The following is a 17,500-nucleotide window of genomic DNA, read 5'->3' on the forward strand; positions in this document are numbered from 1 at the left end:
AACGAAAATTTTTGCATTATCATAAACGGAATGCATTTCTAAACATGCTAGGAAAATTGGATTTGATATTTGATACTTTGTTCCACACACACAGATTCCATTTTTTTTAAATCACTAACGAACAATTTACGAGTGACTAACATGAAAGTAAAATAATGCATAAATAAATAAACAAATAAATGAATGTGGCTTCATAAAACCCTGTTACAAGTATTCGCTCTTTACCCTTCCCAGGTTAATCGCTTTAATCTTATTTACTGATAGCAATACCTACCCTAACAAAACCCTAACAGACTAGTACAACATTCGAGATTATCTAGCAAAACACAGGTGCCTAAATCAATTACAGTTTAGAAATTTGCGGGACAGACTTCTTTACAAGCCTGGAAATAAATAAATAAATAAATAAATAAATAAAATCTATGGAATTCATTTGCCATGTTTACCTACCTCTGTCCCAAATAATGCAAGCGAGTAATAACATTTTTTTTATTACTAAAATAATAAATTGCACCACAATCATTTTTTTTTTCTCTATTTGTGAGGAGGACTATCATGTATTATTTCATTTCCATTTATCAGTTGGTTTTTGAGCTACCCGAAAGCAAACAAGGAAACAGAAATAAATAATTCACTAACACTTATTGCGACAATTCACGTTCCTTTAGGCAAGCAATAATTATACATATGTGTACATGCTTTGTGTGTGTGTGTGTGTGTGTGTGTGTGTGTGAGAGAGAGAGAGAGAGAGAGAGAGAGATGCATGTATGTGCATGTCCGTGAACACTGCATGTACAAGAAAGAGTTCTGCATTCCCATTCTCCTTCCTCTCCCTCCCTTGTTTCCTCCTCCCTCCTGTAGGCTCAGCACGAGAGGTAAACAAACACAGAAAAATACTGTCTCTTCATTTCCTGGCGAGAATTGCGCTAAGGTAAGAGGGGCACATTTCACCTCTGCAAATACTGACACAAATTCCGGGTCCAAAAAACTCCCCCAGCGGAATGCCTTGCCGCCTTCTGCACATGTGTCCCCCCCTTAGACGAGAGAGAGAGAGAGAGAGAGAGAGAGAGATTTCCTGCCTCCTGCACGTGTTTCCCCCCCCCTTGTGTGTGTGTGTGTGTGTGTGTGTGTGTGTGTGTGTGTGTGAGAGAGAGAGAGAGAGAGAGAGAGTTAACCCCCTTTCCCCGAGGACAAAGCATATATTTCAAAAGGGGTGTTGGCTGGGTTTGTGGAATTTGTTTGGTTCATTGTTTGCGTGTGGTTATAATTAATTTTAACGTTTATTCAAATATTTGGGGGGTTTCATTTTTAAACGTCTCTTTACTCCTGAAATTATAAGAGAGTTAATTTCAACTGTTTAGAGACGGACAGAAAAACACTGGATAAATGTGCCATCCTCCTCTTCCATCTCTTCTTCATCATCATCATCATCATCATCATCATCATCATCATCCATATCTCTTTCTCCACCTAAGGATTGGGGTAAGTCAATCCTTTTCTTTGCCACGTGGATCAAAACACCAGTCTGGTTATTTCTTACTGCCAAGGGAGTTTATCAAGCCAACTGTAGGCCTCTGGGTGTGAAGAAATTAATGAGGGAGGAGTGTGTGTGTGTGCTGCGGTAGTTTGTTTGAGGTAGACGTGAAAAGTGAGTTTAGAATGGGCAGAATGTGTGTGTGTGTGTGTGTGTGTGTGTGTGTGTGTGTGTGTGTGTGTGTGTGTGTGTGTGTGTGTGTGTGTGTGTGTGTGTGTGTGTACTGGAATTCTTGGCAGTTACCAGGGCAATATAACATCAACCACTCTCTCTCTCTCTCTCTCCCCCATGATAAGTTACCCCTGTCGCAGGAGCTCCCAAAACACAGCTGGACAAACTAGTAACACCAGCTCTCTCTCTCTCTCTCTCTCTCTCTCTCTCTCTCTCTCTCTCTCTCACACACACACACACACACTCACACACACACACACATTTCTTTCCTTTTCCAACCTTCCTCATCTGTCTTTCCCTCTTTTTCACCCACATCCACAGGCTCACAACGACTCTCACTGCTCCCTCCTTCCACCCCCCCCCCCTCTCTCTCTCTCTCTCTCTCTCTCTCTCCCTCTCTCTCGTGATAAGCTACCCCGTCACCCCATCCCTTGTACAAACGACCCTCAGTTAGCGATACAGTTAACTTTGCCTACACTCCTCTCCCGGGACACTGCCAACACCCCCACTCTCCCGGGACACTGCCAACACCTCCACTCTCCGGGGACTCTGCCAACACCCCCACTCTCCCGGGACACTGCCAACACCCCCACTCTCCGGGGACTCAGCCAACACCCCCACTCTCCCGGGGCACTGCCAACACTACACTGCGACAATTTGGGAGCGACAGGACGAGACGACAAGAGCGACAAGTAACACGAATCTACGACATCAAACAAAACGGCAACACAATAACAAAAAGAGACATTATTTGCACAATAACGCACAACACAATGGCCAAGAGAAGAAAAAGAAAAAACCTGAAAAACAATCAAACATGAGCACTGGACGACAAAAACAAGAATCAGACAACCAGAAAAATAAAAAAACACTCGACGGCAACAATTAAAAGAACAAACAGATAAAACAAATAAAGCAAATAAAACAAATAGGGCAAATAAAACAAAGTAAATAAAGCAAGTAAAACAAATCAAGCAAATAAAACAAATATAGCAAATACGGTAAATAAATAAATAAAGCAAATAAAACAATTAAGAGAAATAAAGCAAATAGTGAATAAAAATAAAATAAAGCAAATAAAACAAATCAAGCAAATAAAACAAAGCAAATCAAGCAAATAAAACAAATCAAGCATATAAAGCACACTCGACGACTACAAAGGGACAGCAGCTCCTGATTTCGCGATGAGTTGTGAATAAGAAGAAAAAAAAAAAACTATCATTTAATCACCGTCAAACTTTTCGCGTATTAGTGATCAGTGGAGTAACGTGTGTGTGTGTGTGTGTGTGTGTGTGTGTGTGTGTGTGTGTGTGTGTGTGTGTGTGTGTGTGTGTGTGTGTGTGTGTGTGTGTGTGTGTGTGTGTGTGTGTGGTGTGTAAGTACGACTGTTTTGGGGTATGAATAACACACAGGACAATGCATTTACATATTAAACTAAGCTCACTTCCGACTTTCATGCAATGTCCATTACCAAGTTTATCTATCTATCTGTCTATCTATCTATCTATCTATTTATTCACTAGTTATACCAGAATACAAATACCTTCACATCTGCATCCATCTGCCTATTTATCTATCTGTCTGTCTGTCTGTCTATCCATCTATCTATCTGGCTCTCTCTCCAGCTATCAGTCTATATCTATCACCACCAGTCAATACAATAGCAACCAGGAAACACACCAACACTGATCGACACCACATCAATCCAGACCCAGCCGGGCATTCCTCTCTCTCTCTCTCTCTCTCTCTCTCTCTCTCTCTCTCTCTCTCTCTCTCTCTCTCTCTCTCTCTCTCTCTCTCTCTCCGTTCCTGTATATTCTTTGCGGACTTTACCTTTCACGCTAGAGTGAGTCCTTTCTCATACATCTTACTTCCACCTCTCTCTCTCTCTCTCTCTCTCTCTCTCTCTCTCTCTCTCTCTCTCTCTTCCTTCCTGTACAGGTATATTCTTTGGGGAATTTAATCATACCTTTCACGCTAGAGTGACTTCTTTCTCATACATCTTACTCTCATCTCTCTCTCTCTCTCTCTCTCTCTCTCTCTCACACACACACGCTCCTGGCTCTAAAAAGACAATCTCATGCAATTTAATAATGTATCTCATATTCCTGCACACACACCTTTTTCAGACAAATTTTATGTCCTTAGGCTTTCTCATTTTCTCTCTCACTTTCTCCCACACTTTCTGCCCTGGTCTCTCTCTCTGTCTACCTTCTTGTGTGTATTTCTATCTACCTATCTATCAGTCTATCTGTCTATCTACCAATATGTATTTTATGTTCGAGTATGTGTGTATTTTGTTATATGTCTCACCTGGGCATAGATTACAGGTGTATGTATGTATGTATGTATGTGTGTGTACGTATGCACGGTATACATTATGGATCATCTGTCTATCTGTCTGTCTGTGTCTTCCAGTCTGTTACTGTAAAATATTTCAACTTCAATAAACTCACACACACACACACACACACACACACACACACACACCTACTCTGTCTGTCTGTCTGTCTGTCTGTCTCTCTCTCTCTCTCTCTCTCTCTCTCTCTCTCTCTCTCTCTCTCTCTCTCTCCCTCTCTCTCTCTCTCTCTCTCTCAGTAAGCGGGCGGATTAACGCACTCCATTTCTAATCTTCTCAGCCTTTTATCTGGATTGTGTGTAAAGGGAAGCTAACCTAATCCCATCATCTAGACTCTGTGTGTGTGTGTGTGTGTGTGTGTGTGTGTGTGTGTGTGTGTGTGTGTGTGTGTGTGTGTGTGTGTGTGTGTGTGTGTGTGTGTGTGTGTGTGTGTGTGTGTGTGTGTGTGTGTGTGTTGGCTAAAAGTAAGTGACTGACAGAACGAGGGAATGAATGGCTGAGGCGGAGAAACAAGGAAGACAGTGAGTGAGTGGGTGAGTGAGTGAGTGAGTGAGGGAGGGAGGGAGGGAGGTGGGCAGGGAGTGGGCTGATTAAGACTGAGTGATGAGTGAGGGAGAGAGACCAGTGAAAGAGTTTGCGTGTGTGTGTGCGTGTAGATGTAACTAAAAGATGAAGTGTGAGAGGTAGGAAGGGAAAGCACTGACTAAAACAGAGTGAGTAATGAGGAAGTGAGCAAGAGAGTGAGCTGGCTGAGAATGAATGATGATTTGAGCGAGTAAATGAGAGAGAGGACAGCAGTGAATTGCCTCATTTAGAAGTGAAAATGAGCCCTGAGATTAGGAGTGTGGAAATGATGCTAGGTATGTCATTGTGTTTTCCATTCCTCCTTTACCTGAGGCTCTGGGTTTCTGTTTTGCATTTCTCCATTATCTGTTTCATTCTTTCTTCTCTCATTATTGCTTTATTTATTTTCAGTTTTATTAGTCTTTGGGTATAACTTTACTGGTGGTATGAGTCGTTATTTCAAGCACTGTTCTCTTTACCTAATCCGTAGTTATTCTTTATTAGTGTTAGAATCTCTCTCTCTCTCTCTCTCTCTCTCTCTCTCTCTCTCTCACACACACACACACACACACACACACACATACAATCTCCTTGTCTCCACTCTTCCTCTCTTCCACCGTCAATTTATATCTTTCTCTCTCTATCTATCTGTCTGTCTACGCATCTATCATCTCTTGTCTCCACTTCCCTCTCCTCCATCCTCAATTTCCCTCCTCTCTCTCACCCTCGTCCTCCCAATCCAGTTATCTCTCCTACCCTCTCTGTCTCCTACGCTAATATCTCTCCTTAATCTCTCTCTCTCTCTCTCTCTCTCTCTCTCTCTCTCTCTCTCTCACACACACACACACACACACACACACACACACACACACACACACACACACACACACACACACACACACACACTTTCCCAGCATCCTATCTCCTTTCTTTCCTTTCCTCTTTTCCTATATTTTGTTACTTAAATCTTTCCTGCCTCTTATCCTTCCTCCCTTACCCATTTTTTTTTTTTTTTCATGTATTACACTTCTTCCTTACTTCACCTACCTCATTTCTCTTCCTCTTGGCTACCTCTGTCACCTTTCAAACGTCTGTTACTTTCCTTTCTGTGTGTGTGTGTGTGTGTGTGTGTGTGTGTGTGTGTGTGTGTGTGTGTGTGTGTGTGTGTGTGTGTGTGTGTGTGTGTGTGTGTGTGTGTGTGTGTGTGTGGATTATGTATAAATATTCATACGTATCAACACTTTGTTTGAACGTACTGTATATACCGTCTATATTAATCCTACGCATATAATAATCCTGCTCACTGTATATTTTCCACGAAAGCTAATAATGCAAACAGTATTCACACTAGCTCCCCATTTCACTTTTTTAACACTCTGTATCTATTTATCTATTAGCCTGTCTGTCAAACTATCTATCAGTCTATCTATCAATCTCTCCCTCACAGGTTTCCTCAACACCAGCCCCAACGCCAGTGGGAAGGGCGTCGTCAGCAACCTCGGGCTTATGGACCAGCTGGCAGCCCTCTCCTGGGTCAACGAAAACGCTAAGCACTTCGGGGGGGACCCAACCAAAGTGACGCTCTTCGGGCACGCGTCGGGGGCGGCCTGTATCAACTATCTCATTGTGTCCCCCGTGGTTGTGCCGGGTGAGCAGGAGAGGACAGTGTGTTTGGGGTTTAGTCTATCTGTCTGTCTATCTATCTATCTGTCTGTCTGTCTGTTTATCTATCTATCTGTCTGTCTGTCTGTTTATCTATCTATCTGTCTGTCTGTCTGTTTATCTATCTATCTGTCTGTCTGTCTGTTTATCTATCTATCTGTCTGTCTCTCTATGTCTATCTCTATTGCCAGGTGCCTTAATCCCGTCAGCGGTGGCCACGAACAGATCACCTCGATGTCACCCTGTCCTAAGCCACTTGGCTGCCCTTTCTCCAAATCACACCCCCGTCCCTCATATACCTCTCCACACCATCTCTCCATTTCACCCCAAGTCTCCCTCTCTCCCTCCATCACATTCACACTCCTAGTTAGTCTCAAAACTGGATTACGTGCCTTTTTAAATACTGGTATATCTGTATTCTTCAATATTCATAGATCAAATTCACAAACTTAAGTTCCATGAGGCCACCTAGATCTATATTTTTTCCAGGAAGAACAACACATATGGCAAGATTCAGCACACCTCGCCTTGTTCTACCTGCAAATAGAAATCTTACCTGCTTGTTTCCTCCCAGTTTCAGGTGTTGACATTTCGACTCTTTCGGTTTATCATTTTCAGCGTCTGTGTTCTGTCCGTAAAGATCTTTTTTTTCTTTTTTCTTTTTGCCATCCGCATGTATACATTTTTTGCAGTCATTTCATTTTCTCTAATTCATCTTCTTTCATTTATTCATCCGTCCTGCATTCATCTTTTTCTATGCTCATTACATTTTTTTTTTTTTAATTCATCCCCATTCACTGTAAACATCTTCGCCCTTTTCTAATTTAAAATACTAGAATTTTGATGTATCCATTATCTTCATGCATCTGTTTTGTCGGGGTAACGTATTTAATTTTACTCTCCCTCAAATACCATTCCCCTTCCGTCGTCCTTTTAATCTCGTTTCAGAGGCTAATTCTGTGCTGACTCCATTTTCCTCTATTCGCCTGGGCCGTCTGGGTATCATTTTCAGTTTCTGTGGCATGTCTGTGTCTGTCTTTCGTCTTTTTCTTTCTCTGTGCACCTCTCTCGTACACCGTCGTCGTTTTTAAATATTTCTAAAAAGGATGAATGTACGTCTTCCATTACCTCCATTCGTCTGTTCTGTTTGGGGCTCGGATTCTCGTCGGGTACGGAAGCTCCCTATCACCTCCTCCTTAGCGATTTATTTTTGGATACGATTGGTTAATATACTTTTTTTTACGCTATTCATGCAGAGTATGGAAATGTTGGAAGGATTTATGCAACACAGCGGAGGACAGTAAGGCGTAATAAGCAAAATGAGTCGCTTTGGAAAAGGTGTTAGGTAGCTTTCTCAACTTGCGAGAATACGGGCGCTATTACCGTCGTCTTCATCTCATTTCAGAGGTGGAATATGTGCTGTTATATTTTTCTTTATTCGTCTGAAGCGTCTGTGTATCACGTTCTGCATCTGTGCCCCCTCTCTCCATAGCCTTCTCGTCTCTATATCTGCTTTTTCCAGCCTCCTTCCTGTACCCTGTTCGTACCTTTCTCGTTCTTATCTCGTTTCAAAGGATATTTTAGTCTTTTCAGAACCGCCACCATTTTTCCTCATGAGTCTGGTTTCTCTGGGTATCTTATCAGTGCCTGCTTACGTCTGTGTCCTTCATTTGTCTTCTTACGTCTGTGTCCTTTATTTGTCTGCTTACGTCCGTGTCCTTTATTTGTCTGCTTACGTCTGTGTCCTTTATTTGTCTTCTTACGTCTGTGTCCTTTATTTGTCTGCTTACGTCTGTGTCCTTTATTTTTTCTGCTTACGTCTGTGTCCTTTATTTGTCTGCTTACGTCTGTGTCCTTTATTTGTCTTCTTACGTCTGTGTCCTTTGTTTGTCTGCTTACGTCTGTGTCCTTTATTTTTTCTGCTTACGTCTGTGTCCTTTATTTGTCTGCTTACGTCCGTGTCCTTTATTTGTCTGCTTACGTCCGTGTCCTTTATTTGTCTGCTTACGTCTGTGTCCTTTATTTGTCTGCTTATGTCTGTGTCCTTTATTTGTCTGCTTATGTCTGTGTCCTTTATTTGTCTGCTTACGTCTGTGTCCTTTGTTTGTCTGCTTACGTCTGCGTCCTTTGTTTGTCTCCTTACGTCTGTGTCCTTTTATTGGTCTGCTTATGTTTGTGTCTCTTTATCTGTCTGCTTACGTCTGTGTCCTTTATTTGTCTGCTTACGTCTGTGTCCTATATTTGTCTGCTTACGTCCGTGTCCTTTATTTGTCTGCTTACGTCTGTGTCCTTTATTTCTCTGCTTATGTCTGTGTCCTTTATTTGTCTGCTTACGTCTGCGTCCTTTGTTTGTCTCCTTACGTCTGTGTCCTTTTATTTGTCTGCTTATGTTTGTGTCTCTTTATCTGTCTGCTTACGTCTGTGACCTTTATCTGTCTGCTTACGTCTGTATCCTATATTTGTCTGCTTACGTCTGTATCCTATATTTGTCTGCTTACATCTGTATCCTATATTTGTCTGCTTACGTCTGTATCCTATATTTGTCTGCTTACGTCTGTGTCCTTGTTAACGTCTGTGTCCTTTATTTGTCTGCTTACGTCTGTGTCCTTTTATTTGTCTGCTTACGTCTGTGTCCTTTTATTTGTCTGCTCACGTCTTTGTCCGTTAGTTGTCTGCTTTTCGTCTGCATATGTGCTTTTCTCATCTCTCGTGCTCGCCTCTCCCACCATCCGATTAACCCCTCCCCAAAGGACAAAGGTGTCAGGCTTCCTGTTTCTGTCATGGGGTTTGTCTGTCTACCATTTCCAGCGTCTCTACTCAGTGTCTGTCTCCTATTTTAGGGTTTTCTGTATCTTATGTGATATATGGGGGCGTCCACCATCCTATCACTCGATGTAGTGCTACGTACAGGTGACTTTACACTGAGAGAAATGCCAAATGGGTTTCCTGTACACAAGATGGTCATGTACGAGTAGTACGCTGGATGGTAAACTTATAACCAACGTAAGGATGTCTGGTGGTCTAGTGCGTTTAGGCGCCCCAACTGCATGTGACTTATGATGATTCAAGGAGTGGTTGGGTATACTCGTCACATACAACCGTTCAGGGGCGAGCGACTAGTTACTCTCGTCCAAATAAATGGCTAAACTGGGTAGCCTAGTCTCTGCTCCCTGATTCTGATGGTGTGATGCAAGAATGAACGATGAATTGATCTCTCTCTCTCTCTCTCTCTCTCTCTCTCTCTCTCTCTCTCTCTCTCTCTCTCTCATACAATGTCTGTGTCTCTCTGTGTAAATCAACTTCTGTCTATGCCATTCCTTTGTCTCTTCCTCAACCTCTATCTGTATTTAAACCTCAATTTCTCTGCAGCTTTAAGTGAGAGAGAGAGAGAGAGAGAGAGAGAGAGAGAGAGAGAGAGAGAGAGAGAGAGTGTGTGTGTGTGTGTGTGTGTGTGTGTGTGTGTGTGTGTGTGTGTGTGTGTGTGTGTGTGTGTGTGTGTGTGTGTGTGTGTGTGTGTGTGTGTGTGTGTGTGACTGAGTGATAGCTCTACAGAATTAGACATGGACTGACAGATAAACAGAAAGAGAGAAAAAAAGAGAAGAGAAGAGAAGAGATAAACCGAGAGGAGACAGTCTTTGGAGAGGCTGGGGTACATCTAATTCTCCTCCTTTCCCTTCCAAATCACATTCGATAAGTCTTTTCAGTACGCCTTAAACCCAACCCACGGAGATGGTCTGAAAAGGATATCTTATTGCAACAGACTTGTGAGAAACTCCGTAAAACATTTTTCTTTACCTGTTCATTTTTTTTGTAAATTCACGTTAATCATTTCCCTACCGTGACGCTTTTTCCTGTTTTACGTGCATACATATATACATACATACGTGCATACACACACACACACACACACACACACACACACACACACACACAAAACTTCCTGCCCTCCAACTTATGAATTTTAATGGTGTGTGTGTGTGTGTGTGTGTGTGTGTGTGTGTGTGTGTGTGTGTGTGTGTGTGTGTGTGTGTGTGTGTGTGTGTGTGTGTGTGTGTGTGTCTGTGTGTGTGTGTGTGTGTGTGTGTCTGTGTGTGTGTGTGTGTGTCTGTGTGTGTGTGTGTGTGTGTGTAAAACTTTGTGGTGAAAAAGTGTATGAGGCAGGGGTGCTTGGAAGGGGAAGAAATAGACAAAATATATAGATGGAATAAGAGAGAGAGAGAGAGAGATGAAAGGATGTCTGTGAACGGCGCCTTCGAAAGAGATCGTCACCGAGTAGGGACACTGATCTATGCCTAGTTATTTTTTTTAACAGCCGCATCCTAAAGGCGTCAAAATATACATAAAAACACAGACAGGAAGACAGAGACAGATAGGCACAGACAGAAAGACAGACAAACAGAACGACAGACACAGCTAGATAGATAACTAGATAGATACACGAGTAGACACGTAGTCTGACGAGTGTTCCCCAAGCAGATAGTGAAGAAAGGAAGGAAGGAAGGAAGACAAGAAGGAAGGAAGGAAGACAAGAATGAATGAAGGAAGGAAGACAAGAAGGAAGGATGGAAGGCGAGGTGTTTCAAGACTGACTGGCCTGGGTATTCTGATGAAACTGAGAGCAATATATCACGCATAAGGAAGTGAAAGACACAGACAGACGAACGGATCATCAGACAGACAGGCAGTTAGATATAATATGTAGGTAGGTAGGTAGGTTGGTTGGTAGGTAGGTAGGTAGGTAGGTAGGTAGGTAGGCAGGAAGTTAGGTAAATGGGATGGTATGTTCTCGTATGTATGTAGGTAGGTAGGTAAGTACGTAGCCCGACATACTGAGATAGGTAAATAGATTGACGGACAGAAAGACATGGAAAGTAGAGACAGATAGATGGATATAAAGATAGATTAACAGACAGACATAAACCAAACACAAACCCATTCCACATTTTTGGCCAAATGGGAAGAAGAATAACATTTCCCACATAAGAGAAGGTTCACTTTAAAAATCCATTATCTTTCCGAAATTGGTCTCAAAGCCAACTGTTCCCATTAATATCCTAATCACATATAATTTTCAGAGCCAGCGTCTTTCTTCTCTCTCTCTCTCTCTCTTACTTATCCTTCCCTAACTTTTCCAACATTATTAGCCCTTCCTCCTCCTCTCTCTCTCTCTCTCTCTCTCTCTCTCTCTCTCTCTCTCTCTCTCTCTCATTCTCCCTCCTTCCTTCCTTTTTCCTCAATCCCATTATAATTCCACCAAAGTAATCGACCCCCGCAAATTATATCTGACGTGGTAAGGCAATTGCAGTCGAACAAGCCATAATTTGTGAGATAATTGCCTGTCTCTCACTGCTCAGGGTCGTTTCCGTCATTGCCCTGTGAGTTAATGATGATTATTTCTGATCCCTTCAAGATAACACGGGGGGGGGAGGGGGGAGAGAGAGAGAGGGAGGTATCTTGTAGGCTGAACAGAATTGTCTTCCCCCTTCTTGTTTGTTGTATCTGTTTCCTTCCTCCAATATTCTCTGTCTGTCTGTCTCTCTCTCTCTTCTACCTTTCACTTTCCTCTGCTCCTCCTTTCGTCTTTTCTCTCCCTCGTCCTTTTAACCAACCAGCACCCTTAGCCTTTTCCTCCTTTTCCTCTGTCTTCTTCATCCTTATGTCTTTCTCTTCCTTCTCTCACTCCTCCCCTTCAAACACACCCTTTTTTCCCTCCATTCCACCTTCCTCTCCCCTCCCCCCCCTCCTTGTTCTTTCTGAGTCTCCCTCCTCCCACCATCAATTCCCGTCCCATCCTCCCTCTCCATCTCCGCTTCCAAAATCGTCAACAGCATTCCCTAAGAAGCAAATATTTCCATCTACCCTCTTACCTGGTTAAGGACGGAGACTCTGAACACGCCTGCTTTTAATCCTTTCCCGAGCTTCTTTGTCGAGTTACCTGTGGAAGAAAGTGAACAAATTAACAGGTGTGTGGGCGAAGTGGACTACAAGTGGCCAAACTAAGTGAATTAACTCTTGGACTCCGACTTTTTTTTTATTCTTGCTACCGACAGGCGATATTCTTACGATCAAACGAGAGTTTAAATTCATATGAACTAATTCTACATTCACAAACGCTGCACAAAACTTCATCAACTAAAACTGTCAATTTTCTCTTACAACTTTCCTTTTGCAATATACACTTACTTCATCGCATTCGGGAGATTACTGCTCTCTCCATATATATTGTTTGTACTCATTTCAGCCTGTCTGTTTGTCTGTCTGTTTGTCCGTCCGTCTGTCTGTCTTCTTTCTGTCTGTTTGTCTGCCTGTCCTGTGATAAGCCCGTTCACACTCACACGAATATGGCATGGCAACACCAGAGTCCTCTCTATATCACACAGCTAAAAAAAAAAGGTACACACACACACACACACACACACACACACACACACACACACACACACACACACACACACACACACACAGACTCCCTCTTCCTCTCTAAATCACCACCAGAATATGAACACACATAAATCACAGAAAATTAGTTGACATTATAACTTATTTATATTCCCAACACCACTTACGTAATTTACAAACCACTTAACAACCCAATTGGAGATAATATCGAAGTGAACAATTTGACCAAACAGAACTACGTCTAAAAGTGATTAACACGGACACTTAATTATCGTACAGGTGGCTAAGGTACTTTTGTAATTACTGTGCCAGGTGAGAACGATGGCTAACGAAGTCCGGAATCTCAGGTGCCAAAGGTGACGACAGGTATAGGCCTCTCTATTGTCAGTAGGGGGCCTGAGGTAGGGGGAAATGAGGGGAAGGGTGAGGGAGAGGAAGGATGGAAGGTGAGGGAGAGGAAGGAGAGTGAGGGAGAGTGGGAAGCTGGAGTGAGGTGAGTGGGGGAGAGGAAACTCAGTGACTGTTCTACCAAGTTTCCCTGACACCACCAAGTCCATATGTAGCACGTCCCTCTCGCCCACTCACTGACTCTCACTTTCTCGTTTCTCTCCCTCTGTGTGTGTGTGTGTGTGTGTGTGTGTGTGTGTGTGTGTGTGTGTGTGTGTGTGTGTGTGTGTGTGTGTGTGTGTGTGTGTGTGTGTGTGTGTGTGTGTGTGTGTGTGTGTGTGTGTGTGTGTGTGTGTGTGTGTGTGTGTGTGTGTGTGTGTGTGTATGTGATTTTCTCTCTCTCTTGCCTCCACCTTTCCATGTCCTCCTTCCACGAACTTTCCATTACACAACAACAACATCCAGAGCACGACTCTCTCTCTCTCTCTCTCCCCACACACACACACATACATGTAGATAGATAGATAGATGGGTAGATAGACAGACAGATATATTCGTCTATCTCTCTATCCATCTATCCTTTCGTTCAGCCATTTATCTTTAATTGTTTATATTTGTCTGTCAATCTACCTACCTACCTACTGACTCTCTCTCCCTCTCCCTCTCCCCCCCCCCTCTCTCTCTCTCTCTCTCTCTCTCTCTCTCTCAGCTATATTTAAACGATCCTTTCTGCCATACTGATCCTCTCTCGAATTCACTACATGAGATCAGATCGCCTACTGATGTGAACTCAAGCCTAAAAGAGAACTCTATAACACGATTTTTCCTTATACGACGCCTTGACTCTGGTGTGGGTGGGTCCTTCGGCTTTGGGGGAAAAAAAAAAAAAAGGAAAAAAGAAAAAGGAAGAAAGAAAAAGATGGAAAAGAAAAATAAAAAAAAGGGAGAGGGAGAAAGAAAAAGAAAAGAAATAAGGATATGTGAAAGATGGGAAAAAAAGAAAGGAAGAAAAAAGAAAAGAAAGAAAGCAAAGAAAAGAAAGAAAGCAAAGAAAAAAAATGTACCGTGTTAAAGTTCTCAGCGCGTATTTTTTTTTTTTTTTTTACTTTTTGATTGAGTGGGGGTTTCGAGATTTAAAAAAAAAAAAAAATCTGGCGTTGGGAAAATATATGGATGTCTTTTATATATTTTTACTATCCCCAGATATTTTCATGTAGGTAGGTTTTTTTTTTTTCGAATTAGACGGATTTCTATATAACGTCCATAAACCTCTTTTAAATCTATGGGACTCTTTTTCCATTTCGATATATGATCATAATTTTTTTTTATGTCTTCTCAAAAAATTCGGTCTACATAATATATCCCAATTTTTGACACCAGTTTTTTTCAATATTCTTTTTTCTTTCTTCATTTCGATAAGTGAACGTAATTTTTTTTTTTCTGTTCGTCTCTAAAAATTCGGTCTACATGGAACCAATTTTTCAACACTTTTCTCTCTTTCTTTTATCGTCTATTCCAGCGAGCCACTGTAATATTAATTTGGAACGTAATTTCGTCTGTCAGTCTCACAGTCCCCAGTTGTCTATCATTCCAGATGCTGTAAATATTTCTTCATCTTGTTCTCAGTTTCAGGCCTATTCCAGAGAGACATTATAATATTTGGACTATATTTCAGTGTCTGTCAGCTGTCCGGTCCGCATAAATTTCTCTCTCCCTCCCTCCCTCTCTCTCTCTCTCTCTCTCTCTACTATATTCCAGAAGCCTGTTTATTCTTGCCTATAAATCAGTCTCTGTCAGTTTCCAGCTCTCGGACCTAGATCAACAATGACTACATTTCCTTTTCCCTCCTTTCTGTATCTTTTTCTTTTTGTTTTCTCTACCCAAAGCACTCTTCCTGGAAGCTATTTCAATATCACTACCGTAATTCAATCTGTCAGTCTCTCAGTGTCGGCTCTACACAATCATCCAAGTCCCCGTAACTCCACCCCCCCCCTCTCTCTCTCTCTAACTCTAGCTCTATTTCAGGGAGCTATTTTGATCTGTCTCTAAATCCCTAGAGGAAGATTCTGAACCTCGCTATCCATCTCGATTTATCTGGCTTACGCAACACTTAAATAAATTTCTCTCTCTCTCTCTCTCTCTCTCTCTCTCTCTCTCTCCCGGCTCTATTCCAGCAAGCCACCCCCAATAACTGGACATCTGTACTGTCGTTTGGTCTCTGCCAGCCCCCAGTAGCCCCGGGCCTACACGTACACTTGGAGTTATATTTTTATTTCTCTATCCCTTTCTTTATCTCTCTACCACTCATCTCTATTCATTATACATATTTTTCAAAGTCTGTTCAAATAATGCCTATGTATATCTGAGCTGTAATTTTGCCTCCTCTCAAACTCCTTTCATCTAGTCTACACGAATACATAGGTAAATTTTTTCTTTCGATGTCCCCATTTCTTCTTCTGTCGCCCTTCCTTCTCTCCTTTATTTCTCTCTTTTTCCAAGTCAGTTCTAAGGAGGAAGTTATTATCTAGACCGTTATTTACCGTCGATCAGTTTCCAATAGTTCGATTAACACCAACACTTTCCTTCTTATTTTCCCTATTCCTCTTTCCTTCACTCATTCTTTCTCCCAATATCTGTTATTCCAGGTCTAATCAACCTAATGTCTGGTCTGGGACTCATAAGTGAAGGTTCTGCGACTAGCGAGGCTCCTCATGTGCTTTTTATCCTCCATTCCTTGTCTTGGTTTCAATCTTTCCTTTATTTTTCATTCCAGGTCTGTTCCAACGGGCCATTCTGATGTCCGGATCGGCTCTCAGTCCATGGGCGGAGGTTCAGGACGCTCTCTCCATCACGGCACGACTAGCCAAGCTCCTGAACTGCTCCCTGCCCACCGACCTGAGCGACCAGCACCCCGAGACCATGAACTGCCTGCGTAACGTGTCTGCGCAGAGGCTGGTCACCGTCGCCCTGCCCAAGTACAAGTTCACCTCGCTCTTCGGACCCAGCGTGGACGGCGTGGTGGTGCCCGAGGACTTCAAGACGCGACTCAGCAGTGTAAGGAGAGTGTGTGTGTGTGTGTGTGTGTGTGTGTGTGTGTGTGTGTGTGTGTGTGTGTGTGTGTGTGTGTGTGTGTGTGATCTTTGGTTTTATGCTGCCATTGGAAAGTATATCGAGTTAAAAGATACTACACTTTGCAAGACAGTATCAAAGTGCAGTAAGCATGCACACACACACACACACACACACACAGAAACAAGGCCATAAGGATGCGATCGTGTGTCTCGCTCACGCCCTTTATGCCCCGAAGAGGAATTTTCTCTATCACGCTGACGTCTAATTTCCTGCCAAAAATCCTCCAAAGGGAATGGCCAATAGGGTGAAGGATATGCCCCTCCCCCCCCCTCTCACTCTCTCTATCTATCTATCTATCGCTCTCTCTCTCTCTCTCTCTCTCTCTCTCTCTCTCTCTACCTACCTACCTACCCACCTATCTCTCTGGATCTAATTATCAGTCCATCGACCTATCTCTCTATTAATGCACGTATCTATCTTCCTGTTTATCTATCCACCGGTACCCACTCTTTCTCCCCAGCCTCAACTCTCTCTCTCCCAATAAATAATTCAGCTCTCCTCTCCACCAGGCTACATGTCATCCCCTTGAAACATCGCCATTTACATCCCTCTCAGACACGCTCTTTGTCAATAGGTGTCCTGGGAGAAAGAGAGAGAGAGAGAGAGAGAGAGAGAGAGAGAGAGGGTGGGGGGGAATTACGTGGATACAGAGACCATACAGACATTACGGTCCTCATTAGGTGACCCAGCCGCATTAAAAATAAAAAAAGGTATATTTCTTTAGTGAGAGAGAGAGAGAGAGAGAGAGAGAGCAGTACCTTTCCCCCCATAAATAAGCAGGTATGGCCAAAATTATGTGTTTACTCAGTAGCGATACCAACAAGCGTATATGTTAAGGAGTTTTAATAGGACTTTTAAGTAATTCTAAGTGCCCTGGCCTATTACTTATCCATGTTCACTTTTACGCTCGTCTTTTCATACATTCTCCCTCCACTTTACACCTTCCTTTCTCCCTATCCCTCCCTCCAATCCTTCACCAAGCCTCCCTGATTCTCTCTGCCTCCCTTCCTCCACCTCCTACCTTCCTCCCTTTCTCCCTATCCCTCTCTCCTTTCCTCCGCCAAACCACCCTGATTCTCTCCACTTCCTTTCCTCCACCTCCTCCCTTCCTCCCCTTCTCCCTATCCCACCCTCTCTTCCTCCACCAAGCCTCCCTGAATCACTCCACCTCCCGTCCTTCACCTCGTACCATCCTCCCTCCCCCCCACCCCCAGACAGAGCAGAGACAGACACAGAAACAGAGACAGAACCAGAGTCAGACAAGATTGAGAGAGAGACCGATCAAGAAAACT

General features: G+C 42.9%; 1 protein-coding gene across 1 annotated transcript in view; it reads left to right on the plus strand.

Moving 5' to 3' along the window:
- LOC145412102 (neuroligin-4, X-linked-like) overlaps positions 1 to 17,500 on the plus strand; it is a 204,794-nt gene that overhangs the window by 166,946 nt on the left and 20,348 nt on the right. The window contains exons 6-7 of the mRNA XM_080282019.1: positions 6,076 to 6,276; positions 15,850 to 16,130. Of these exons, the coding sequence (XP_080138145.1) occupies positions 6,076 to 6,276; positions 15,850 to 16,130 (482 nt within the window). The remainder of the gene's footprint in view (positions 1 to 6,075; positions 6,277 to 15,849; positions 16,131 to 17,500) is intronic.

Source organism: Coenobita brevimanus, chromosome 92, assembly GCF_032717465.1.
Source record: "Coenobita brevimanus isolate Jiangsu-jjx chromosome 92, ASM3271746v2, whole genome shotgun sequence".
Taxonomy (NCBI): Eukaryota; Metazoa; Arthropoda; class Malacostraca; order Decapoda; family Coenobitidae; genus Coenobita; species Coenobita brevimanus.